This window comes from Neofelis nebulosa, chromosome 15, assembly GCF_028018385.1.
Source record: "Neofelis nebulosa isolate mNeoNeb1 chromosome 15, mNeoNeb1.pri, whole genome shotgun sequence".
Taxonomy (NCBI): domain Eukaryota; kingdom Metazoa; phylum Chordata; class Mammalia; order Carnivora; family Felidae; genus Neofelis; species Neofelis nebulosa.
The window spans coordinates 15,124,533-15,151,892 of NC_080796.1; the positions used below are offsets into that span (position 1 = coordinate 15,124,533).

Here is a 27,360-nt window from a genome sequence, read left to right on the forward strand (position 1 = left end):
CTTTGCTTTTATGAAAGAGATATTTTAGTACCTGTTTTTACTGGCCAAAATACATCCAAAGATGGTTTTCATTTCTACGAAAAAAGGCCCAAACTGGAATATTAAGCATCCTTTCTGCAGCAAGCCCTTAATAGAGGCAGTGCTTACCCCAGTCAGTGAGCGTGGTGCTGGCTAGTGCCTTCCCCAGCAACTACATTCAGTGTTTCAGCATCATGCCACCAGAGCTTTGAATTCTGTCCGTGACCATCTGTGCTTTATCTCCACTTATTTTGTGTAGCTGTTGGCAAAATGTGACCTAAGGTATCAGAAAAGCCCAGGAGACTTAAAAACAAAAACAAAACAAAAACTTAGGGAGGTGCCTGGGCATCTTAGTCAGTTGAGTGTCTGACTCTTGATTCCGGCTTAGGTCATGATCTCACAGTTCATGAGTTCAAGCCCCACACTGGACTCTGCAGTGCTGAGCCTGCTTGAGATTTTCTCTCTCTTTCTCTCTCTGCTCCTCCCCTGTTCTATCTCTCTGTCTCTCTCTCAAAAATAAATAAACATTAAACAATTTTAAAATATTAAAAAATAAAAGAAATGATAAATAGGTAAAGAATCAACTTATACATAAGTCATTTAAAGTAAGGTGGGCATAAATAAAAAAATAAAGTTATAATAAAGTTATCTATGAGTTCCAAAGGAGCTATGATTGTGTTCAGTTGGGATGAGGGATGCAGGGGAAAGGATTAGGGAAGATTTCAGTAAGAAAATTAATGTCAAAATTATCCTAAAAGTATAATAGAATTTCCCCCAGAGAAGGTAGAAAAAGGAAGGACACAGCTGGCAGAAGGAATGGTATGAGAAAATGTGAAGCAATGAGCCATAGCTGGGCATTTGTAGAGCATGAGGTGTTGTGAGGAGAGTGGGAATTTTCAAGGCTGGAATAATTGTTTTGGACCTTACTGTGGATAAATTTGAATTGTTATTTAACTTACAGAGAGTTTATGAGGTCGTCAGGTCAATCAAAAATTGAAATAAAGGGTGACATATTCAACTTGCTCCCAAGTTAATTTGTCTGTTGAGCGGACTAAGATAGGTGCCACCAGGAGTCTATTACAGAGAGAATATCAAACAGGCTACCCGTGAAGTAAATGATGACACAGTGGACATGGGTTTGAGAATCACTGTAGCCTTCAGAGAGGTGGACAGAGCTGGATGAGGTGGCAGAAGGATTCTTGTACAGGTCACCATTGTAAGCAAGAGTCTTGCTCATTCTCCTCTTGAAGCTAGGATGAGCAATTGATTTAGGATTCACATGTTCTGCATCCTCCTTCTCTTTCCACTGCTTTATCCTGGCTACCCTGTAGGCTCAGCTCAGTCTTATCTTTTTCATGAAACCTTTCCCAATATTTCAGGAGACACTGGCAACTCTCCTACTTGAACTCTGACTGCAGTAACAAGTAGCCATTAGCCTCCTTTTGAAAGTTAAACAAATGGCCCCTCAGAGGAACAACAACAACAAAATAATCTGAAAACGTAAGTTATTCTGTCATAGATATGTAATATTCTTGGGTTTTTTGTTTTGTTTTGTTTTGTTTTTTTTGTGTGTGTGTGTTTTAACTCATGGGCAAATACTGCCATGACCACATATTACATGTAAATTAGCCAAGAAGCTTCTTTCTCTCTTGTGGCTATGAAAACTACTTCTGTTGAGTTGCTTGCCTGCCCTATGGTTCTTCTCTTTTTGCCTTTTTGTCTTTCTTTGGTGCTGTATCATTATTCAGCAGGTCTCTCTCTCTTTCCCCTAGACTGCTTCTCTTACATTTCTTTTTCCTACCATACTACTCTATCCCTCTGTTTTCAGTAGGTTTTTCCTATTGAATAAAGCTATAGTGAACACTGCTGTTTTTTTCTGCCAGCACCCCTTCCAAACTCAACCACCCAACAAAGCATAGTTTTGGCCCCAATTTCAGGTATGGGAATGAGAGGGAGAAGCGATTTCTCCTTGGGTTTCTGGACTACAAGCTATAAAACTCAGAAGGTAGGGGCACCATGTTGCCTGCTCTATCCATTGGAGAACGAGGAGAAGCTTCTGAACGGTGGAGAAAAGTGAAGCAGACATGAAAGGGGCCAAGATGAAAGGCAGAGACAATGTTCTGCCTGAGACCCACTCACATTTTGATCTTTGAGTTACATAAAACATCCCACAATGCTTACAACACGTTTCCTTGTTTGTGACAATTTAAGTCAGAATTGTATCACTTGTAACCCAAGTAATCCTAACAAATCTAATGAGCATAGTTGTTTGTTTGTTTGTTTGTTTATTATATTCCTTAACATAGATGAGAGAATTGCTTTATTTAAAAACAAATGAGAATAACATCCATAAACTGGAAGAAATCTTTCTCTACTTCTGTAAAATCATAGAAACATAAAATCTCTACCTTCTTAAAATTAGTTATTGTTCTTGAAAAAATAAATCTACACTCAAGATGAACTAGAACAGGTTTACATGTAACTAGATTTTATAAATGTGCTTTTTAGTCATAATTTATTCATGGAAATGGTAGCTTTTTCATGTGAAAAAGCAATTAATTCTGGGTTGAGAAACTGACTGCCATCGCTGTAACATGCAGGAAAATCATACCAATTAGAAGCAACTTTAACTGAATTATTGTAGCAGAAAACAGTTTGGGTTGCAAATTTTAATCTCATTATTCTTATTTAACCTTCATTAGAGGCTGACTGCTTTCTCGCTGTCACCACTGAATTCGGAAGTGCAAATCATATTCTTCTTTAGCAAGGCTTCTTGAAGGGAAAAGAATTATAGGCAGATTTAAGTTATATAATACCTGCCACCACTAAATTCTAAGCTATCCAAGAAGCACCTGTGTAATTGTTTCTGTCATAGCGAGCACTTGAAATGATGGCCACACACAATGATTTGAAAGCATGTGCACGTAGGAAAAAAATCCATTCAATACGCCCTTTCAGGCTCTCATTTATATTTCCAAACGTCTGTGCTTAATGGTGAATTACAATAAGAAGTTGGGAAACTTCCTTTTTGAGATTTTGATTGATTCATTTCTCTTTTAGAACTACGGAGAACAAAATGTTTTAGCTTTGTTTCATACAAATGTTTCGCCTACAGTCAGGGTGTCTCTGCATGAAATCAGTAGTACTGATATTATGATAAAGTTCTGGCAAATATAGCTGCAAGTAAATCTAATTAAACTCCCATCATTGTTTAGAACATTAGGGAACAAGAAAGGTTTCAAGGCAGTGATTTGGCTTTCATAGGTACGTGGGAGTCCCCCGTCTGACGGGCCCCTCTTGAATAATTAGTAAAGCTCCTCAAAGATGTACCTGCATAATCTGCTTTCTCTTTCATTCCACCAAGTGTGAGGGCGGGCACTGTTTAACCTGAGCAGTATTTGAAATACATCACAAGCATTGAAGTGACTTCTAAACTATTCCAAAGGAAAGGCTAATTACGAATTCCCGGAAAAAGAGCAGTGTGTTGGAGTTCAGTAGCGCCTTTCATCTCAAGAGCTTACATGTACGTGACAGTGAACTTGAGTGTCACACCAACAAGTAGGAAAACAGCCTCATCAACAGCCACTGATTTACCCTCATGTTTTGAAGGAAGGAATTCCTCTAATAAACAAGCTGAAGAACCCCTGCATGAAATAGAACAGAAATAATATTTTAGCTTATTGCACATTGAGCTCTTCTGTTCTAATATTTCTGACCCAGGCTAGTTTTTCACCAAATGTCAGATAAGAGGAAAAAATAAATAAAACATTTTCAAAATCTCAAAGTGAAATCTTAAAATGATTTAACTTGCACTTTTGCTTTAGGTCTCAGAAAAATCAAACATGTGCTATAAACAAAAATTCAGTGCTTCCCCCTGCCCCACCTTGTGGGCCATATACTTTACATATTAACAATACAAAAATGAGTAAGGTGAGATTTCTTTTTTTGGAAGTTCACATCTGAGGGAGAACAGAGAGATGTAAGATAGTAATTAAAATGTGAAGCACTCTGTAATAGAGGTCTAAAACTTTTTTGAACAAATTGAACCATGGATATTCTCAAAACTACTTTGCAAGAGATAATTTTTACTCTTTAACAAATAGAGAATTAGTTCGGGTAGAAAAAAAGATTACTTTTGCAAAGAGTACTCAATCTCAATTCAATTTTTTTTTTTCTATTTTTTACTTTAGAGAGAAAGAGAGAGAGAGAGCACAATCAAGGGAGAGGGGCAGAGGGAGAGAGAGAGAGAGAGTATCCCAGGCATGATCCCTGCTAGGCGCTGAGCCTGGCGCGGGGCTCAATCTCATGACCCTGGGATGATGACCTGAGCCAAAATCAAGGGTCAGACACTCAACCAACTGAGAAACCCGGGTGCCCTGTAATTCAGTCTTTTGACCCTCTAAATTTCAAGAGGCAAATTCATCAAGAAAATATGAGAGCAGGGACATTTTCACTTTGTCAAAAAAGAATGTAATTCATTCCCCCCTTCTTCTAAATATTATTTTTCATAGTTTACATAGTCCTTGCTTATATGCAAAAATATTCTTCCTGACATTTCTTCTAATCAAACCTGTCTTTTGAGGGGCAACACGAACCCAGTCTTCTATTAGAAATCCAAGAGAGAGCTTGTCCATAGGTACCTCTGTCTACTTCGTGATTGGTAGTTGGTTGCCTCTAATAAATAGTTGGCATTTGACCACAGCTGTCTTTGCCAGCCCGATTGTCAAAGAAAGAGAGAAGGCCTGTGGCTTCCTAGTATAATGATGAGAGAAGAAACTTATGTTGATGAGGATGATGATGATGATGAGGAGGAGGAGGAGGAGGAGGAGGAGGATAGCAGTATTATGGGTACACATTTAATTAGCATTGATTCATCAATCCTCACCCCTGATAAGATGTATACTATTAGTATTATCTCCATTTTACAGATGAGAAAACTGAGTCTCAGAGTTGTAAAGGAAGTTAACCTGTTTGTTCATACAATTTGCAGGTAGCACAGCCAGGATTCAAACAAATTTGGCCTCAGTTCATGCTCTTAATCCCTTTGCTATATGCATTGAAATTAAAATGTGCTGACAGTTGGAAGCAATTTGTAAAAGTTCCTGATCAATTTAATGGGTTTATCTATTTGTCTCTGACAGGGAACAGGCTCTTTTTTTTTTTTTTTTTTTAAGTTTATTTTGAGAGAGGGTGAGAGAGAGTAAGCAGGGGAGGGGCGGGGCAGAGAGAAGGGGAAAGAGACTATCCCAAGCAAGCTCTGCACTAATGGTGGGGCTCAAACTCACTAACCATTGAGATCTCAACCTGAGCCGAAACCAAGAGTCAGATGCTTAACTGACTGAGCCTGAGCCACCCAGGCACCCCAGAAACTGGCTCTTTAACTTAAGTGAGGAAACTTACCCAGTTCTGAAAAGTGATGATTATTTCTAGACTTCAGTGATTTTGTAGCTGGAAGAAATCTTACAGATCACATGCCTCTAACTTCTTGTTTGAAGGGTGAAGAAAATAAGACTCAGAGAGAGCCTCAGTGACCAGGCATGCCCAGTGACCAGGCATGCTCAGTGTTCTGTCATCCCATGCTGAAATTTTCCTCACCCTAGGGCTTGAGAGTGAACATAGTCTAACCCTTCACAGCTCAATGGCACACTGATGAAGATGACAGATGATAGACGGATTGATCAATAGATGTGTGTATGTGTATATATCTTCTTTTGGAATGTTGGAGCTATCTGAGAGCTATCTGAGTCTTTTGACCTTAAATTTAAATCGTCCCACAGAGGTTTAGTATTTATTGGAGTTACTTTATATATTTTCTTGTCCCTCTTGCTGCCTAGCTTTTTCTATTAGTTTCTCTGCTCTTAACATTCTGTTTTTCACCGAAGTTGCCACTGCAAATAGTGGGAAAGCAGATAATCAAGTGTGTTAAAACCACGCTTAATATAAAAATAAATAGACTCCAAGTGAATGCTTAAGGAAACTTTATTAAGTAAGATGGATATGTTTTTTACATGTGGCTTCTGGGACTGATGTTACCTTTTAGAAACCAGATTGTTTTTGTTTTTGTTTTTGTTTTGTTGTTTGAGTTGTTCTTTGTTCCTTCTAGGTCATGGTAAATAAGCTCATGGATAAATAATATCTGAATAAAGATAAAAACAACTGAATACCTTTTGATGATCACATTTTCAGTCTAGAACACGCATCCTCTTTTTACGTGGAGTTTAATTTTTTTTTTCTATTGTGGAAATTATGGCTCAGAAAAAAATTGAAACTTTCAAAATAAAACCACAGAGCTCACTTTCAATTCCGTTTCCTAATCTCATTCCTTTGGGATCCAGTGAACTGAGAGGCGGTGCGACTTTGCAGAGAAAACACCTCTACTCATAGCAATGAACCTTAATTCATCCCCCACCAGAGCTGATTGTTGCCACATCCTGGGGTGTTGGAGGTACTAATGGGTGTCAGAAGTTTCCACATCTGTCTAATCTGACCTACTTTAAACCATTAAACTGATAATCCAAGGGTTTACAGGCTGCCACTATACATCGCAGAACAGTTTATTTTCCATTCCTGGACACTGTCAGGTGAACAAAGGGCAAACAGTAACAAAACAAAAAGTCATAAAAGTATAACTATTTTCAGTTTTCTATAGTTAGATGAAATGTGTTCGTTATGTGAAACGATCTAGCTGTTGTTAGGGTCTTTAGAGGGCCGATTATAACACCTTCATTTTCCGAATTCCGAACCAGTTGAGAACCACAACTAAAGCGTAAGGCAGAAAGAAGTCACAGCATCAGCTGCGTTGCAGGTACAGCTATTATTGAAGAATGTTCATGCACACATAAACTTTAATCCTGAAACCCAGTCCTCATCAGACGTACTCGCTCACTCGGGCAGGTCTCTCACACAGCAGAGTTAGATGTGGGCTTCCCAATGGAAGGAGGATGGGCCCACAACCAATTGCTCATTTCCCAGTTCTTCTGCCTGATCAGTCAGCCCAGGCCTGGAGTGGCAGGTGTGAGGAGCAGAAAGGTGTAGGGGACTGAGGCAGTGGTGCTCCCTCTGAAGAAAAACAAGAAACAAACCACAACATGGGGAGTGGAGAATAAACATCCCTCAGCATTGGGGGTACGTGTGGATATTTGAAGTCCAAGCTTTATTATCTGTGTATGGTGCTTTACGTATGTTGTATCATTTAACCTTAAAATCATTACCCCGGCCCAGCCCCAACCCCACCCTATGAACACTATAAAGGAGTAATTATAAATATTATTATCACCACTTACAGGTGAGAAAGCAGCCTTAGAGAGGTTGCTTACTTAGCTCAAAGCAACATGGATGGTCATAAGAAGAGCTGAGTCAGAAACCCATTCTTCCCACTTCTCCAGTTTCTGGTGAACAGTTTCTCATGTTAATAAGTCTGAAAAATACTCATCCAGGCAAATAAAATTTCTTATTTGAAAACCATTCTGAAGCTGTGTTGGTGAGAATTTGGCAATTCACTGATATAGGGTTTAGACTGTGATTTTTGTTAACTTTTTATTTTGGAATGATTTCAAGCTTTTAAAATTAAAACTTTAAACATTTCTGTTTAAATAATTAAAATAAATTGTTTTAATGTTCATTTATTTTTGAGAGAGAGACAGAGCATGAGTGGGGGAGGGGAAGAGAGAGAAGGAGACACAGAATCTGAAGCAGGCTCCAGGCTCCGAGCCGTCAGCACAGAGCCCGACGCGGGGCTCGAACTCACGAACCGCGAGATCATGACCTGAGCCAAAGTCGGACACTCAACTTACTGAGCCACCTAGGCGCCCCTAAATAATTTTAAACAGAAAAGATGCAAAAATAGTTCTGAGAATTCCCAGATGCGCTTTACTCAGCTTCTGCTAATATAAACATCTCATAGAATTCTAGTAAAATTACCAAAAACAGGAGATTGATATTGGTACACTATTAACCAAACCACAGACCTTACTCCGATTTTACCACTGTTTTCAGTACTGACTGTGACTTTTTTTTGAGGACAGCAACTGTATTACATTCATTTTCATTTCCACAGTGCCCATCGGTAAGTCTGATTGAGAGTCGGTGATCCCAGCTGTTTGTGGAACGAGTCCGTGAATGACTGGATGTTGAGCTCCATGGCACCACTTCTGTGTGTTTGTGCGTATATACGTGCCACAGATTTAGAGACACACAGCGGTTATGATTTGCATGAATGTTATTCAGAACTAAATTCCACATCAGGCTTTGTAAAGCATAGTCCTTTCAAACCGTGAAAACTTCTCAAAAGCAGGAGATAGTGTACTAATCAGACTGAAACATAGATACGGTGGAAATGGGCGGAGAGCTACAGTGTTGCGTGCATCTGATCATGTGGGTAGGAATCACCCTTGAGTAAATGCCTGGGCAAGAGAAGCCTCAGTTGCTGGCAGTTGGTCCTGCTTTTCTAGGTAGGTTAAAGTTCACAATAAACCAAATCATAGAAACTCTCTTGCTTGAAGAGGAAATCCACACAGACACTTTTTTTTTTTAATTTTTTTTAACGTTTTTATTTATTTTTGGGACAGAGAGAGACAGAGCATGAACTGGGGAGGGGCAGAGAGAGAGGGAGACACAGAATCGGAAGCAGGCTCCAGGCTCTGAGCCATCAGCCCAGAACCTGACGCGGGGCTCGAACTCACGGACGGTGAGATCGTGACCTGAGCTGAAGTCAGACGCTTAACCAACTGAGCCACCCAGGCGCCCCCACACAGACACTTTTAAGGTTTCTCTTTTCTTTTGCACTGAGTTCCATAGAGAAAACATTAACGAAGGGAGAATTTTGCTATTACAGTGGTTTCTGACAGCTTCAAAAATAAACACTCTTTTATGTCGACCTTTATAACCAAAGAATGTGAAACCAGGAGAGAGAGGTGCTATTCAAGGCACAGAATTCCTTTTAGTAGCTTAATGGAGTTTAAAGTGGCCACTTTGCTTACTGTTTGCTCCATCGTCTTTTAACCAAAATAAAATATCAATATGATGAAGTGTAGAAAGGCAAGAATGTGGTATTATACTCAGTTGGGGAAAACTGGTGTAATTGTTATAAGAACTGATTTTTCTAAAAAGTTCAACTTTTAAAGGGTTTTAATTATTTTGTTACAGATGGAAGACGTCATAGCACGCATGCAAGATGAAAAAAACGGAATTCCTATTCGTACTGTCAAAAGCTTTCTTTCCAAGATACCTAGTGTCTTCTCTGGTAAGTGTGTATTCGGCACAGCACTCTTTTCTCCAGCACCTTTGACATGACTATTTAAAAACAATTGTAGCCACTGAGAATGGAAACTCTCAAACTCATGCGTTCACCAACTCCTTATAAAATACTCATGCCAACATCACGTTGGATCCTTGGAGTGACAGTAAAACAAATCCAAAAGACAAAAAAGAAAACAAGTAAAAATCATGACTTTAATTTACTCTGGGTCGGTTGCAAAGACATAATGAACAAATGTGAAATAACAGAAGATGATATTAAAGATTATATGAAACAATATGGTATAGATTATATATAGGGATTGAGAGCATGAAAAAATCAATGAGGAGTCAGGAAGGGTTTTCTGGACAGCAGGGGTGAGCTGAGTTTGAAAAGTGAGGAGTCCTGTCAGCCTCAAGCCCCCCCAGCTGTGTGTGCAGAACTGGGGTGACCAGGGTGAGGATGTGTAGAGGGAGCAATGTGTCGAGGGGCTGTAGAGATGGAGCAGGCAGACTTGGGTCAGGGGATGAGGGTCTTGGAAGCCCATCCAATGAATCTAACTGTGACGTATGGAGAATATGGAGACACACTTTAGACTCTCACAGAGCACGTAGGCCCTCAGGGTGAATTGGTGTTCAGTGGGGGCTGCTGTCACTATGGTAGGTCTAAGGCCTGTGTAGGAATAGTGTGGGTGCCAACATTCTGATATCCAGGAAGTGAAGGCATAGAGAGGATGCCTTCATTCAACATTAGGATTCAACATGAGGATCTGTTGAATAACTGGGAATATAAGCTTTAGGGGATATGACCCAGTGGTGTTGGTTTTGTTTTTCACTTGGGTGGCTGTGAGACAAAGGACTCGTTAACAGAAATAGGTAGACCCCACGGGTTTGATTAAAAGGGACTAAAAAAAAAGCCTAGAGACATGGATAGGAGTAAGTTAGAAATCTATGCTCTGGCTCCACGAGACTGAAGCTGAGCCTGAGCTGTGGGGCTTGGGCATGCTGGGCCTGGGCAAGCACAGCTTGGAGAGGAGGCAGAATCAGACAGGCCAGAGCCTTCACAGTGAGTCAGTAGGCTGAGGAGGCTGGTGCAGAGCATGTGGAGGAAGGGTGTTGATGGGGCTCCTGAAGAAGAGTTCTGTGGTGCTTCATCGTGAACAAGTGTCGAAAGAAGAGCAATGGTTTTCAGCCTTGGTAAGAGGGTAGTAATTACCAGAATGCAGATAGGTAGGCCTACATCTTTGTGTTTAGTGGCTGAAGTTTCTCTGATGGAAAGGGAGAGAGAACAGGGACCAGACAAAAGCTGCAATAGAATGGGGGCGCCTGGGTGGCTCAGTCGTTGAGTGTCTGACTTTGGCTCAGGTCATGATCTCACAGTTTGTGAGATCTAGCCTGGGAAGGGCTCTGTGCTGACAGCTCAGAGCCTGGAGCCTGCTTCAGATTCTGTGTGTCTCTCTCTCTCTGCCCCTCCCCCCCCCCCATGCTCTGTCTCTCTCTCTCTCTCTTTCAAAAATAAATTATTTTTTAAAAAGCTGCAATAGAATGAAATTTGCTCTCACAAAATATGCCCCCTTTTTTCTTGTTATTTCCTTTCATACCCACTTTGTTCCAGTTCCTTGTTCTTCTTTGACAATAGCCTATATTGTCTAACATCTGGGACTGTACCGCATCTCTTCCCTTCTCACCATCTCACTTCCCCACTTCTGGGTCCTTCTGACTGCAGAATTTTGTCCATTCTTCAACTGCTAGTTCAGAGAGCTCTTTGGAGAAAACCATCCTGAGCTTTCATTATCTGTGCTCTCAAAAAAAAAAAAACAACAACAAAAACAAAAACTTGTCTTTTTGCTTCTCTAATAGCAGTTATTATGCTCTACTTTGTCTTATAAGGTTTTTTGTTTTTGTTTTTGTTTTTTTTTGTTTTTTTTTGTTTTTTTTTGTTTTGTTTTGTTTTTTATGTGTCCTATATCCTCTAGGAAATATTTAACTTGCAGTCAGGAACTTAAAGTTAACTTTACATCTAAACACAAATATGAAAATTACTCATATTTTGATGACCTATGAGAGAATTTGCCTCCTTAAATACTCTAATACGAGGGTTACAACCCAAAATGCAGTTAGATCCTAGGCAGATAAATGCTCTAAGTTACCTACCCATCTGCCCTGGGAACTGTGGTCAAGTCAACAGGGCATGGCCTATGTAAAGGCACTGCGGTTGAGGAATTCTTAATGACAATATCCATAAATGAAAATGGCTGAACAAGAAAAGTTTAGCCCACCAGATTAAGCTGGGCTGCAAGTTTGAGTTACCCACTCTAGTAGTAAATCTAAAATTTTTGGTTGACTTCTTTGAGAAGCAGTACCTCATACGATTCCATAAAAATTCATACTATTCTGATGTAGCATCCTGTTGGAAGAACTCTTGCTTGACAATATTAAGATCTTAATTAAAAAGTAAGATTGGAGGGGCACCTGAGTGGCTCAGTTGGTTAAGCGTCTGACTCTTGATTTTGACTCAGGCCATGATCTCACAGTCATGGGATCAAGTCCTGCATTGGGCTCTGTGCTAGGCATGGAGCCTGCTTGGGATTCTCTCTCTCTCCCTCTGTCTCTCCCCTGCTTGCACTCTCTCTCTCTCTCTCTCTCTCTAAAAAAAAAAAAAAAAAAGAAAAAAAAAAAAAAGAAAAAATTAAGGTAAGATTGGACATATAGATGAAGAATGTTCATTAACATAAAACAACAATGGTAGTTACTACATAAAGAGAATATCTGTGACATTTTCATATTAATGTAATTCGTTTCTAAGTATCATTCTGTGTTTTCTGGGAACTTTTCAGGAGCTCTCTGCCTCACAGGTTTAATGAGATGTTTTTCTATAGATTTAATTGGCAGAATAGTATTATGTCTAGTGTTTACCAACCTCTTCTTCTTCATATCCCCAAATTATAATGGTATCTGCTTGACTAGCAGTTTTTGGTATTTGTGGTAATTTTTCTCCCCTGATATTTCTTACAGTGATTTGGGATTAATTCCTGTGTTCTTTCGTGGCCCCGGTTGACACCTGCTGCTTGCTCTCCTTCCTCTGTCTGCCTCTCCCTCTGCTCTCTAGGAGGGCCCCATATTCTACTGCAGAGCTCCTAACGAAACAAGGAATCTACTAGCTTCACGACCCTTAGCAGAACCAGAAACCAGGAAACCAGTTGTGATGAATGAGTGATGTCACATGTGAGAGGAGGGTGGCGTGATTGTTGGGAGTCTGTCTTGTGTGGACTGTTCCACAAGGGAAAATGTGTCTCAAGTATTGTTAGTCCAGCTCTTTCAGGTCACCCGTTGATGCTCCCTAAAGTCTTGGTGCTAAACACATGGTCGCTGGACCAGTTGTGTCAGTATCACCTGGAAACTTATTAGAAACAGAGTGTGTGGGCCCAACCCAGACCCACTAAATCAGAACCTCAGTTTTAACACCAAAGCCTAAGAAGTATGCCTTAGGCAGGGCACTGGAATGAGTTCTAGGCCACACCTGTGTTTCATCCAGGGCACTGAGTGCAGTCATCAACTTGCTTGTGCAGATTTTTCTCAGGCTTTCAAGGGCTCTGATTATTATTATTTTTTTCTTTTCTACAATCTGGCCTCAATCGAGCCTATCCCCGTCCTTTCTGAGGTTAGGTATGATGATATAGAAGCCTTTGGATTAGGTAGAGAAATGATTATTTACATACTACTTTGTTAACTTTTGAAAAATATAAATTGAGGATATTTACATCATGTTCATTACATTGCTTATGACAGGGTCCATGACATACACTTCTTCTACAATAATACTAAGAAAATTTTGTCTTTGATGATAAACTTGACTTTTTCCTTTTTTAAAACAAAAAGAAATGTGTAACTTCTGTTTTCCTTTTCTTGTTTTCTCTAGTTTCTAGAAAGCTCATTGCTAAATTGAACATCTCATTGGTACTTTCTCACCTGACTCATCACTGACATATCCACCTTCTTTTTTCTTCTAATTGTTTTTATTTTTGTCTGTCTTTTCTTGCTGCTGTTGTTTTAATCTGGTGTGTGTGTGTGTGTGTGAGAGAGAGAGAGAGAGAGAGAGAGAAACAGAAAGACTAGTGGGATTAATATTATAAATTGCTTCAAGTCATGTTTTAAAGATAGATAAGGAATAAATCCAGAAGTATCTGAGAAGTGTCCGTGTACTTAGGAATTGTTTTGTCCAGAATCCTCACCATTCAAGTGGGGCTACATCTTGCCTTTGAACTCAAACTCTCCATCACAATATAAAATGAAAGATGAAGCTCAAATAATACTGCATAAAAGTATCATAAAAGTGCTCATTACGTTTTTATACAATTGCATCTTCAAATTGGACAAAAATAAGTATGAAGCTAAAAATATAATATTTGCAGATTTTGCTGGGGATTTTCTCTGAATGAGTCTCATAAAACTTACTCCTATGATGTAACTATTGCCCTAGAATTCATATCCTGTAACTTACAATGTTTATTCATCTCTCACCTGAAAATCCTTGGTAAAGCAAACTGTGACACTGATATCAGCCACAAATCCTTTGTGTTTAAACTCTGAATGGAAGCAGAATATAGATCCAAATCCAGATGGAGCACAAGTTTGTGAATAAGAGGAAATGATTAATTTTACATTTTCCACAACATTTGGTCCATCTTTGATAGTATTTTACTACTGTACCATTTACCTTTGACTACATGCATATTTGAATGAATTGAAAAACTGACTACATAGTTTTTTAGTTGCTTAACAACAAAATGTTGAAATGGGGCTTTTTGAGTGCTTTATTTCTGGAAAATACATTACATTTTAATAATATTGAATATTATTTGGATGTAGATTTTTTTGTTCATTCACAATCATGGACATTTATAGAGTTTAAGAGTCTTTTTTTTTTTTCATCGTTTTTTATTTATTTTTGGGACAGAGAGAGACAGAGCATGAACGGGGGAGGGGCAGAGAGAGAGGGAGACACAGAATCGGAAACAGGCTCCAGGCTCCGAGCCATCAGCCCAGAGCCCGACGCGGGGCTGGAACTCACGGACCGCGAGATCGTGACCTGGCTGAAGTCGGACGCTCAACCGACTGCGCCACCCAGGCGCCCCTAGAGTTTAAGAGTCTAATAAGAATAAGTAGGATTTAAGTCCTGATGAGATAAATAATTATTTGTTCAATATTTAATGTTTTAAGAGTTTGAATCATATGTTGGGATTTTCTTTTTAATAATAACGGTTTCTTTTATAAGGGTTTGTTATTTTGGTTTTATATATTAAAATAGTAACTGCTTATGTATCATATTAACAATTACAATAGCTTCTAGCTTTATATTAATTATATATTATATAGTTTTATATATTTAATATATAATTTAATATATATTTTAAAATATATATGATATATATGTTTAATATATATAATTATATATTATATGTTTTATATATGTTATATTAATTTTGTATATCATATATATAATGGATGAAAAACATTTATTTCTACTTTCAAGGAAAATGTTAGTAATTTGAAAGCCTACTATCTAGTTAGTAGCTTTTAGTATATCAGTTTTATTCCTTATAACACTTGAAGGTAATTAGGAAATAGGGGGTTAGAGAGTTCAAGTTTTTAGTCAAGTTTTGCAGTAAGCAATATTTGCTTACTAATATTCAAACCAAGATCAGTTCAGCTCAAGATCCCACTTCCGTTTTGCCAGTGCTGTGGGTTTCCCCCATAAGTTTCGTCCTTTGCTAGAGCCTGTGTTTTTTCATTATGATGAATGAACACATATCAGAATCTGTAGGATTCTGAGTACTGGGGACGCTTACATTTATCTCCCAGCATGTCCTCATGTCCTCACTCCAGGTAAAAACTGGAATGATTGACAAAAAGACCTGAGCTTTTGTCTGTTTTACCTCTGGGGACCTTCAAGACCTGGGGAAAACAGCTGCATTTTCTTTGCTTCTAAAACACAGAGGTTACACGTAATGATGTCAAAGGTTCCTTTCCACATACATTCTAGAATTCAGAGAACCCAGTGTGGGGGAAAGTGTGTGAAAAGGATTGCTGGAAGAGAACACAACAGAGTAGACTATTCATGAGATAGCTAGACTGATGAAGCATCAATGGAAATCTTAAAGATATTTTCTCCCTCACCAGCGCCTCCATGCCCATAGCTTTAATGACAAACTTTATTTATTCCTCTAGTGCAGATCTTTTCTCAGAAACTCAACATATTCAACTCCTTATGCAATGCATGTCGCAAAGAAGCCTCAAACTCAACGTGTCACATCTCTTCCACAAATTCATGTCTCTTCCACGGCCCCTTTCCTGTTTCCTGACTCAGGAAAGGTGGCATATGCCAGAAGTACTGGAATCACCTTGGGGTCACCTTGACCTCTCTTTTACAGCCCTTTCTGCTCATACCTATTTCATTAACACGTCTTGTCACCTTTTTCTTCTAAGCAGCCATCAAATCTGTTGGCTTTTTGCCGTCTGCTCTTACATTGCTATAGGTCCATACTGTCATCTCCACTCATCTGAATTATCACATTGATTCCTAACTGGTTTCCACATCCACTCCGTGCCGTATCCTATCTTTCTCCACACTGGTATTTTCAAGTTGCAAATCTGATCCATTTAAATCCTTTTCTCATTTTAGAATTAAGATAAAATCTTGAACAAGATTCCCAACAGCAACATAGTTCAGCCCCTACCTACCCATCAGACTCCATCTCTCAGAGGACTCTCTCTTGCTCCCTTGGTTCTAGCCACAGGGGCTACTTTTCATCTCCTACACGTCACCATGCTCCCTTTTGCCATGGAAGATTTCCACTGCTAGGCTTTTTCCTCGTTTTTTTGGAATGCTTCTTCCCCTTTCCCCTTTTTTTCAATTTAGACCTACCCATCTTGGGTCTAGGCCAGTTTCCTTTCTTATCTATTCTCATAAAATGAGACTATTTTCTTTTGGAGTACTTTATTCTATTGCATAGTTATAAACTCATTAGTGGTAATATTTGATTAATGTCTATCCTCCAGACAATACGGTAAACTATAAGAAGGTTCCATATGCTCAGTTTTGTAACCCCTCCACCAAAAACAATGTCTAACATAGGGGTGTTCATTAAATATTTGTTAAGTGGATAACTAATAATAGTAATTATAGAGGAGATATTTGCATTCATATGAATCATGAAAGTAGTTACACTATTGTGTGGCTTTATCAACACATAAATTATTTGGATTTTTATAAACCTTTTGTCAATGATTGTGGCTTTTAAATTGTGTTTAAGTAAAAAAAATTTTTTTCTCTGGAATCTAATGATATTATCTTTATTTATAATATAAACCACATGAACAAGAACCTGGAAATTCATTCCATGATGTTTTGAGGTGGGTGTCTAGGGCTGGTTGTAGCAGGTTCTATAGATTTCTGTTTGTTACTAATAAATTACATATGCCATAGGAGCCTCCTGTATTGTAAACATTTTGCCAGGCTTGGAGATACAGAGAAGCAAGACATGGTCTCTGTCCTTGAGGAGACTACTCTGTAGTGGGGAGATGGACAAATAAGGTGAGGTAATTTTCATGTTGGGGTAAACCCAGAGCACTGAGGAGTGTGTGAAGTCTAACCCATGCTCTTGGGGTCAGAGGCATTTCTTGGAGAAGGTGACATCTAAGATTCACTGTAAAGGATGAATCAGAGTTAGGCAGACAAAAGGGGAGCAGTTGTTCAAAAACTCAAGATATGAAAGGGCCTAGTAAGCTCAGGGAACTTCATAAGTTGTAGTGACCTTGACACAGGATGAGGCATATGGAGAGTCTAGAGAGGAAGTTAGAACTGAAAGCAGTAGTTAGAATCTTAAGGAAACAGAATTTTATCCTATAAAGAGTCAGAGGCAATTGATGAATTTTAAGCAGGGAAATGGCATTATCAAAACAAAATTGTAATGTTTTTATTTTATTTTTTGAGAGACAGAGACAGAGCGCTAGTTGGGGAAGGGCAGAGAGAGGGGGATGCGCAGAATCCGAAGCAGGCTCCAGGGTCTCAGCTGTCAGCACAGAGACCGATGAGGGGCTCAAACCTACGAGCTGTGAGATCATGACCTGAGCTGAAGTCAGACGCTTAACTGACTGAGCCACCCAGGCGCCCCTCAAAAATTTTAAATGGCAGTTTGTCTGGGAAAAATGTAGGGAGTAAATATCAGTTTATAGACAAGGGAGACAAGGATGGGAGCTGAGGCTGCAATCTAGAGCAAAGATTATAACAGCCTGAGCCTTAGGGCCAGTGGAATTGAAGAAATAATCAGATGTATGAGAAACTTTAAGGACTGAGAATGGACTTCATTAGTTCAGTGGCAGGATTCAAGAGGGCAGGGTGGGGGTAGGGGAAGTGAGAGGTTAGATCAAGTAAGAAAGAAGGCACTGCCCACAAAGACACCCATATTTATGACCTGAAAATGAATGCACAATGATGCCTTTTACAGATGAACTGGTAAACACAGGAATTCCCTCTTTCTCTCTCTCTCTCTCTCTCTCTCTCTCTCTCTCTCTCTCTCTTTTCATGGAAATGATGGAGAAGGGATGGTAAATTTTAAACATGTTGAGTTTCAGATCATCCTCGCAGAACAACCAGGTAAAATGTCCAGCTGTTGAATATACATATCTGGAATTCACAGGTATTTAGCAGTACAATAAGTACACGAGATCTGGTCTGGGTAACTTGTTGGTTAGAAGCTGAGTAGATCTCTTTTGGAGTTTTGTGTGGAAGGAGGATATCAGAGGACCAAAGGTGCACTTTGAGTGTGAGCACTTAGGGGTGAGCAGAATATGTGGTTCATATATGTCTGCTCTTTAAGTCCTGGCCTGCAGAACTGTGGCCTCACTTCACTTCCACAAAGATCTCATGTAAGTGGCTGAGAATCACATTGTTCTGTGTCTGGAAATGTAGCACTCAGGGGAAAAACCCTCCAGTGGTTCTCTTTGAGTCTTAACAAAGAAAACCAATTAGTACATGAGGTTCAAACCCCCCATTAATCTGCTTTATTCAAAATGGATCATTGTCTGTGCACTATAGAAGAATGTGGAGCAAAGCCATCACTGTGTTTGTGATAGATAAGCTTAAAACCAATGCTCGCCAAACCTCAGGTAATAGTTCTAGAAATATCCACTACCACCTCCCTACTCCCTGTAAATTAATTTCAATAGCAGGGAATAAACCAGAATTCTCCTCTCAGTTTTTTTTTGTTGTTTTTTTTGTATGTTTGTTTTGTTTTTGTTTTTGTTTTTGTAAATGATGTGGGTTTTCATTAAGCAGCCCACTGGGATCAGAAAATCTGCAGGACTGCCTGTTGGCAACTATCAAATAAAAATGCCCCTATTAAATCAGTTATTTAACATATTTGAAGGTTCAACTTACTGAACAAATTTTCAGGAGCCAAAAAGGCTGGTGCCTGTTCTAAATCACCAAGCACTGTAAATAGAGGAGAAAATGGTAGAAATTAAGAGGGACTTCTAGTCAGCTGTTTCTGCATTTCTATCTTTTGTCTTTTATTAGCTTGAGAAGGTTCTCCATCAGAAACATGTTGATAATTAAAGAGTTGAATCTCATTTCTGTCCTTCTTTTGCAACTTAATTCCATTTCTCATCAGAATTAGTCACTTTTTAAAAAAATGTTTATTTATTTATTTTTGAGAGAGGGAGAGAGAGAGAGAGGGAGAGAGAGAATCCGAAGCAGGCTCGGCACTGTTAGCATAGAGCCCAATGCAGGGCTAAAACCCACGAACCATGAGATCATGACCTGAGCTGAAACCAAGAGTCAGACACTTAACCCACTGAGCCACCCAGGTGTCCCTGATGAGTCACTTTTTTTTTTTTTTTTAATTTTTTTTTTCAACGTTTTTTCTTTATTTTTGGGACAGAGAGAGACAGAGCATGAACGGGGGAGGGGCAGAGAGAGAGGGAGACACAGAATCGGAAACAGGCTCCAGGCTCCGAGCCATCAGCCCAGAGCCTGACGCGGGGCTCGAACTCACGGACCGCGAGATCGTGACCTGGCTGAAGTCGGACGCTTAACCGACTGCGCCACCCAGGCGCCCCTGATGAGTCACTTTTAATGTGATTTCATGTACAGCACTTACCACCAATTGGCAAGACCAAAATTTATGGTCAGAAAAGTTGTCTAATAGTTTGTATGTTGTGTGTGTGGGTTTGGCTGGTCTCAAGTCTTTTTTTTTCTTTTTAGACTACTTTACATATGTAGGTATTATTAACATAAGAAAGCTATACATATTTAATGTATACAACTTGATGACTTTGGAGATAAGTATAAACTGGTGAAACCATCAGCAATATTTATGCCATAAACATATCCATCACCTCCTAAGGTTTCCTCCCACCTTATTTTATTTATTTATTTATTTATTTATTTATTTATTTATCTATTTATGGGTGATAAGAACATTTAACATAAGAGCTACCCTCTTAGCAAATATTTTAAGTATACAATATAATATTGTTAACTTTAGGCACTATGATCTTGTAGATCTCTAGGACTTACCCGTCTTGTATAAGTGAAACTTTGTACCATTTCCCCCTTTCCCCAGCTGCTGACAACCACTGTTCTACTCTGTGCTTCTGTGAGTTTGACCAACTTAGATTCCTCATATATATGCTATCATGTATTTGTTCTTTTGTATCTGGCTTATTTCACTTTAGCATAATGTTCTCCAGGCTCATGCATATTGTCACAGAAGTCAGGATGTCCTTCTTTTCCAAGACTGAATATTATTCTGTTGGTCTCTGGTCTTAAGGCTCAGAAAAACATTTTAATTCTCTAGAATTTATTCTGACCATTTTTTTCTCTCTCTGTCCTACTTTTTCTCTTAACATGTTTGATGTCAAAAGGAGTGACATGTTGAGTTATTCCAATGCATCGAAATAGGAATTGTTATATTTTATAGTACTGGATACAGAATCATTACTTATATTTTATTATTAACTTGACTGTCTAACAATGTACACTGTTCTCTGTGTTTCCTTGCTGTTTTCAGTCATGTATATGAAAATTGGGCAGTGTATATGAGCTTAAAAATCAAGTTGCCTTTAAATGTAATAATATAAAGATGTCCTGCCTCTTCTCCTTTATTCCTCTAAGGGTTATATTCATATTTATTAGTGTCATAGAGGCACAATCTGTAGGTTTAACTTTGTCATGTGGATAGTTGTAGAGGTAAGAATTAAAAAGAGCCAGCTTGATGATATGGTCTAAGCCATACAGGTTTTAATAAGTACATATTTTACATCTAACTGTTTTTGAGACTAACTTTCAAGATGCCTTGTATGACTTAACCCTGATTGTATTTGGAATCAATTTAAAAACAATAAGAATGAGTAATCTGGAATGTTTTTCTGTGGAGCCTGTAAGACTATCTGGGTAATTATAAGATGCTTCTAAGAGTCTAAGATGTTCCTTTCCGAAACTGACAGCTTACTGTGAAATATATATATGTTTTATCTACTGTTGGAATGGATATCATGGGGTATACAGAAACTCAGAAAGAGATTGATTTTCAAAATAATTATAAAATATGCTGGCAGAAATTATGCTTGTAATATTTTGTTTTTATGATGTCCCAAAGAAAATTCAAGAATGCAAAAGGGAAATTTATGGGTGGTAAATAAGAAAGAAAAAAAGTACTCTAAAAAAATATTGGCAGTTTTTAAAGCTGAGTTCTGAAAAAATAAGTTCTTGGAGAAAACAAGATGCTAACTTGATCTGTGAGAGACAGGAACATTTGCAAAAAGCCCATCCTTTCTTTGTCATCTCCTTGCCACACCCTCTCTGACAAAGTGACAAGGTGACTGGCACATAGTAACTACACAGTCAGCCAAGTGGGGGAATGAGAGGAGAAGCTGAAGTGTCACATAATCAACTAGGTATTTAAATTATCTTTGCTGTGAAAGGTTCTTCACTCCCTCTTCGTTGTCACTCTTTCCTTATTGTAAAATAGCACCAGTAAGTGATTAGAAACAGCAAAGAATTCTAATCTCAGCTGCTTGGACATTCTGGCATATGTTCTAGATAATTCTTTTTCTAATAGCTCAATGCTATGGGGAAATGATAAGGTTAGATATTTATTGGGGGAAATGATGAGGTAAGACATTTATTGGGCGCTTTCTGTATTTGTAGGGAAATGATTTATTATATAATATGGTTGGATCAATTTGTTATGACTAAGATGAATGGCAGGCTTTTACTTACCTTATTTTCACCAGAATGTTAGAAGAAACATTACAAGTTGAGCAATATCTAAATGCTGATTTTAGCTTTAGCTTCGTTATTTTTATTTTTTTAAGTTTATTTATTTTGAGAGAGAAAGAGGAGAAGGAGCAGAGAGAGAGGGAGAGGGAGAGTCCCAAGTAGGCTCCGTACTGTCAGAGCAGAGCCTGACATGGGGCTTTATCTCATGAACCAGGAGATCATGACCTGAGCTGAAACCAAGAGTTGGACGCTTCACTGACCGAGCCATGCAGGCACCCCACTTTAGCTTTTTTAATAGACACATCAACGAGGACCATTAACTGGTTCTCTGTCCAGGTAACTGGAACATGGTGGTTCTGCTTCCCTGTAGTGCTTTCTAAACATCTTATTTTGCCATTTTATATTTGAAGTGAATATTGCTGTGATTGGGGCTGATTTTGTTCTCCAGATTACTCCATTTCAAGGAGGAAAAACTCTGTCCAAATACACAAGTATGTCTATCAAAGTCTACAAATAAGACTTCTCTCTGACTACCAACCACATTGGTTGTCTGGAATGGTTCTGTTACCTTCTCTTTTATTCAGAATACCGTGGCTTCTCCCTCTGATGTCCTCCCTAGAGGAAAGCCTCTCTCCAACACAACTGACCCATTTTATTGCTGTATGACCAACAGCTGTAAATAAATCTCTGGAGATAGATTTCTCTATTTAAGATTATATACAGACCTCAAGAGTAAATCAGTGGGCCAAATGCTACTTTACTGGACAGATAAGCCCGTGCCTACAGAATACTGGATTTCTATTCTTAAGGAGCTCACTAGAAAAGAACTATGTGTATGAACTTACAGTTCTCCTGTCCCTCCCTGGGAATCTGATGGGATTCATAGTTAAATACAGAGTGAATGGGCCAACACATAGCCAAGATTCTATGAAGGAATGAGCTTACTGATGTTGTAACTTCTTTTTGAGACGTTATGAAAGGGGCAATTGATATCATTTATTTAGAATTTCTACATGGCAAAGTTGGGACTATTTTGGCATGGTTAAGGGACAATAGAAAAGGAAGAAAACATACTGCAGTCATAAACAAACAATGTTCTGGAAGTCTGGGGAATCCCAGCTGGTGCTGAATTTTATCTTAGCATTTAAGAACTATCTTTATAGGCATCTGGACTCTTCAGATTTACAGAGGATGCCAGATTGTACTAAAAAGTGACAATTCAAGCCAAAAAAGAAAAAAATTCAAAGATGAGGACACCAGAATATGTGAAAGTCCTGAAAGTTATCAATACAGATAAGATTGAGCCACATAGAAAGTTAATTATTTTTAAGATATAAAACAAAATCAAGCTTTAGGATGACAGGTTCAGCACTACAGTTGAGACCTATGAAATGAGTCAGAGGGCCACCAATAGTCCAGTCTCCTGAAGTCACTGCTCCAATGTGTTCCTCTGATGAACAAGACCACATGAGGTTTTGAGTAAGGCATTGAAGATGACACGGAAGGAAATTGGAGAGAAATAGAAAATCATCCTACCCATATTCAAAACCAAATGAATATGAGCTCCTCAGAATTGAGACCATTTCATGCCATTTTTTAAGAATCAAACCTCAGGGTTGACTTAACAGAGTTTGGAAAGATCAGTAAAAGGGTATCCCTTAAAAAGGTAGCTTTTACATTAAAGAGATATGAAGAATTTATAGACTAAGTAATTAAAAGGTAGAACTTGTTACTGGTCCTGTGTTAAAAATACAGTTTGAAAAGAATAAGTAGACCATAATACATGCACAAGAGATAACAAGGAAAAAAGGGGATATTTAGGCTTTGTCTTGTTTTGTTTTGTTTTTGATGTTGATGTTACTGGGAAAGTCACTATTTCTGTGTGTGACACATAGAAAATGAGCAATAATTAGAAACATTATTATAGTTATGCTTTATATTATGATGATGATTTTTACTACCCCTTCCAGAGGCTTGGTTTTGGCCTGGATTTGGAATTCTCTTCCCTACTAGGCAGCTAATATGTTGCAAGACCAAGGAATTATCTATGTTGGATGCTCTGTAACATCTGGTACAAGGTCTGCTTAGTAGGTACTTAAAAGGTATTAACTTAAGTCCTGTCACTTTAATTAAATAATAATCATTCTTCACATTGTCAAAGTGCCTTATAGCCTTATAATGTGTCCTATCTTTTATTCCTCACAAGAAAATAGCTGTACATATCAAAGTGAAATCTTTTAGGGACATAAAGATTTGTTGATTGCCCTTTTCACATCTTACCATTTGAACTTAAAGATCATTACATATTGATATTGGTTTTCTTCCTTAAATAAATCATATTTTTACTTTCTTTTTTTTAAAACAATTTAATGTTTATTTATTTTTGAGAGAGAGAGAGAGAGAGAGAGAGTGCCAGCAGGGGAGGGGCAGAGAGAGAGGGAGACACAGAATGTGAAGCAGGCTCCAGGCTCTGAGCTGTCAGCGTGGAGCCCAACATGGGACTCAAACCCATGAACTGTGAGATCATGACCTGAGCTGAAGTCTGGTGCTTAACCAATTGAGCCACTCAGGTGCCCCACATTTTTACTTTCTTAACTAATTTCTGTGTTATTATAATGTCAGTACTCAGGCGGTTGTGTCATCTGGACATTTACTGAAAGAACAAAAGAGTGAAAGTCACAAGCAATCTTGCAAATTTATCTTGGGAGATTTCACTGATGCAGACATTTTCATTTTGTAGTAATCAACTCTGGAAATTATTTCTCACAAATGTCAACTTGTCTTTAAGTCAACAGACCTGAAAAGCTTAATTTTGTTCCTTTGTTAGTTATTTTCTAAAAACCTAGAAATGATAGGTTGCGAAAGAAAAGCCTATTAAAGAAGAGCTTATTTCTTTGAATTAATCCATTAACATTGCTTTCTTTTGAGAGGAAATCCAAATTAACCGTAGAGTTAGACATTTAGTTAGGATGACACTAAAGTCTTCATTATCCCCAAGTATGAATAAATCTTGATGACTGAATTGTGAGCGTGGAGGTGTTTTGTGAAATAATGAATTATTATTCACACATGTTCAAAGTGTGTCTATCATCTATGTTTTGTGCTGTCTTTTTATCCTGATGACACCATCTGGTTTTCCCTTCATTCCTCTCTCTGAGAACATATGTAGAATGGCTTGTAAATTCTCACCTCCCAGAACTCTAGGATAGAGAGCTTTTTCATCCTTTACTCCCTCCCACCCCAGCCCCATTCCTAGGCCAGCCTGCCATAATCATTTGTACCTGTGGGTTTTCCTAGCACTGCATTCTTCTTCATGGAATTTCTTTTACCTGACATTTTATCCTCAATGGGCACATGATGTGATTCTTACTAGAGGCTGTAAGCATCTGGGCAATGAGAATAATCTTTCATTTCAATTCGTATCCTCCGTAGTGCTCAGTAGAAGACACTCAGCAAATGTTAATGACTTCTCCTAGGACAGCTGATGTCCTGGGCATTCAGGTACATTCACAACAAATTTCACTTCTCGATTCGTTGGCAGTGGAAAGAGCACTCAGTCTAATTATTTGCTCTGTTGGCATCCAGCACTGCATGAGGCCTTTACCTCAGGGGGGAGCACGAGAATGATGGCATTTCTGTTCTGCTGTCTGTTACTGGCTGAGATGGGTTTCAGGATGGAGAATCAGGAAATTGAACACAATCTTCAAATTTCTCCAGAGGCCAAAAACACTCTCAATTTAAATTTTATTATTTGGCTTAAAGGGAATTTTTAGAACATTGGACATCCCCATATTCAAATGTAAATATTCTTCAAAGCCCGTCTTGAATGGTGGAAAGAGACGTGGATTTTAGTCCCATTTCCCATGTTGCAGAGAAGAACATTATATGTTAAAATGACAGTTCTGTCTCTGATGCATATATGAATATGAAAACATTTAGGTCAAAGGAGCTATCATAGCAACTGTTTACATTTAATGAGTGCTTACAATGTACTTGGCACTCAGTAAATATTAACCTTTTAGATGTATTATTTTTATATTAGTGTTCTTACAAAGATAAGTAAAAGAGCAGTTAAATAACTTTCCCCAGGTAATACCGTTAGTAAGCAGTAGAGTTAACATTTGAATCTAGGTAAATCTAATAATGTGTATATAGTTGTACATATTATGATGGTATAATTATATAATTATATTGTCATAGTATATAACATAGCTACATGTTATATGAAGTATAATATATATCATAATCTGATTCCCTAAAATAATTTGAATTAATTTTCCTTCTTTGTTTCATTATGTATTCAGCTAGAAAATGTCTCTTTCTTCACAGAGAAACCAGTCCAGTAAGAGACTTCTCAAGGGAAGGTGGCATGAGTAGTAATCAACTGGCTTTTTTGTTGGGTTTTAAGACTTGATTACAAGTATCAGTTTGTTCACATTAGGACATTGGTGCCTTATTTGGTGAGAAAGTGCCATGTTTATTTAGGAGAAGGAGAAGAAAAACAGCATGCTAACCTGTGCTGTATGATGTGGTGCAAAGAAACACAACAAAACAGAACAAAACAAACAGGACAGTGGCCAGCCTAAAGAAGGAACTGTGTTTGTGTAAACTCCCTGGAGACCTATCCCTGAACCAGAAACACTGGACCCTCTCCCTTTTGCCTTCCCTCCTTCTTTGCCCTCCTCTGACTGAGCAGCAGACACAGGAACAAAGTACCGAATGTTCCCAGAACCTGGGCCAAATCTTGGCCCATCCAAATTCCACAGCAGTATGTCTCTTACTTCTCTCTAAACACCACGATTATCACATTACACGGTTTTCAGACTTGTTCTTATCATTGATCACCACAGGACATATTTGTATCCTTGTTAGCCACTTTTGTCTTTTTCATTTATTCTTTGGGTCAGGTTTCCACCAGCTCATATCATTTGCATAACTGCTCAGCCTGTTTCCAGGGAAACAGTTGTGCTTTTTGTGTAAATATGAGATTTTGTCCTAACTCCCCTTTGTCACGTTTTGTTACAATGAAATATTTTGGGTAGTTGTTTATTTTTAAATTTCTTCTTCAAAAATTACGTACTAAATTATTTTTCTGTGCCAATCCCATTTTCCCCCTGTACACAGGGCTGTATTGAGAAAGGAAAACAGTTGATTTAAGAGTGTTTGTTTAGACCATGGAGAGTCAGAAGAGGAAAGTTAAGGGCTTGGACTTTCAATTTTGTCTCTAGTCTGTGCTGTGGGATGGACTTAGACCATGACCTCTCTAGCTGGAGGTTTGGAGAATCATTTTCACCAGGTCAAATTTTGCCGTGCAAACAAAAATGAGTTTTGAAAACTACACCCTTTCTTTTGTGGTATTGGAGTTCCTCACTGAGCAAAATTTTCCCCCATATTTATTGCAGAGTGCTGAATTCTCATGTTAAAGAACCTAATGTTCAAAGAATTACCAGGATGTAAATAAAAGTCAATTGGCCATTAAGTGCAGCACAGATGAAGGACAATATTCTTTCTTTAAACAGAAACTATACACCCAGCCTCAAAATAAATAGATACTAAACGAAGTCCAAAGATCTCTTTAATGTGATTTTCAGTCTAATTATTGTTGGCATAAGCAATAAATTTTCTACCTCATAATAGTACTGGCATTTTAAACTTCAATAATCATTCCAACCTAAATATGTAGTGGGAGTACCTGTGTATGGAGCTTCAGATCGTCTGCTCAGAGATTGTGCAGTGAAGTATCAAACCAGAAGGTATTTATCACAGCCATGCTAAAATTCTTGTGAGAACAAAATTTCACATTTGAAATAATTAGGTAGGAATGT

At 38.4% G+C, this 27,360-nt stretch overlaps 1 protein-coding gene across 8 annotated transcripts in view; it reads left to right on the plus strand.

Moving 5' to 3' along the window:
* The window catches only part of RGS7 (regulator of G protein signaling 7), a 516,651-nt gene that overhangs the window by 238,596 nt on the left and 250,695 nt on the right, over positions 1–27,360 (plus strand). For 6 of the 8 annotated variants that reach the window (XM_058701251.1, XM_058701254.1, XM_058701250.1 and 3 more), the window contains exon 3: positions 9,163–9,259. The exons of 1 other annotated variant lie outside the window; for it this stretch is intronic. In XM_058701251.1, the coding sequence (XP_058557234.1) occupies positions 9,163–9,259 (97 nt within the window). Of the gene's footprint in view, positions 1–1,397; positions 1,519–9,162; positions 9,260–27,360 lie in introns of all 8 variants that reach the window. One more of the 8 variants, XM_058701256.1, reaches the window with a different exon arrangement.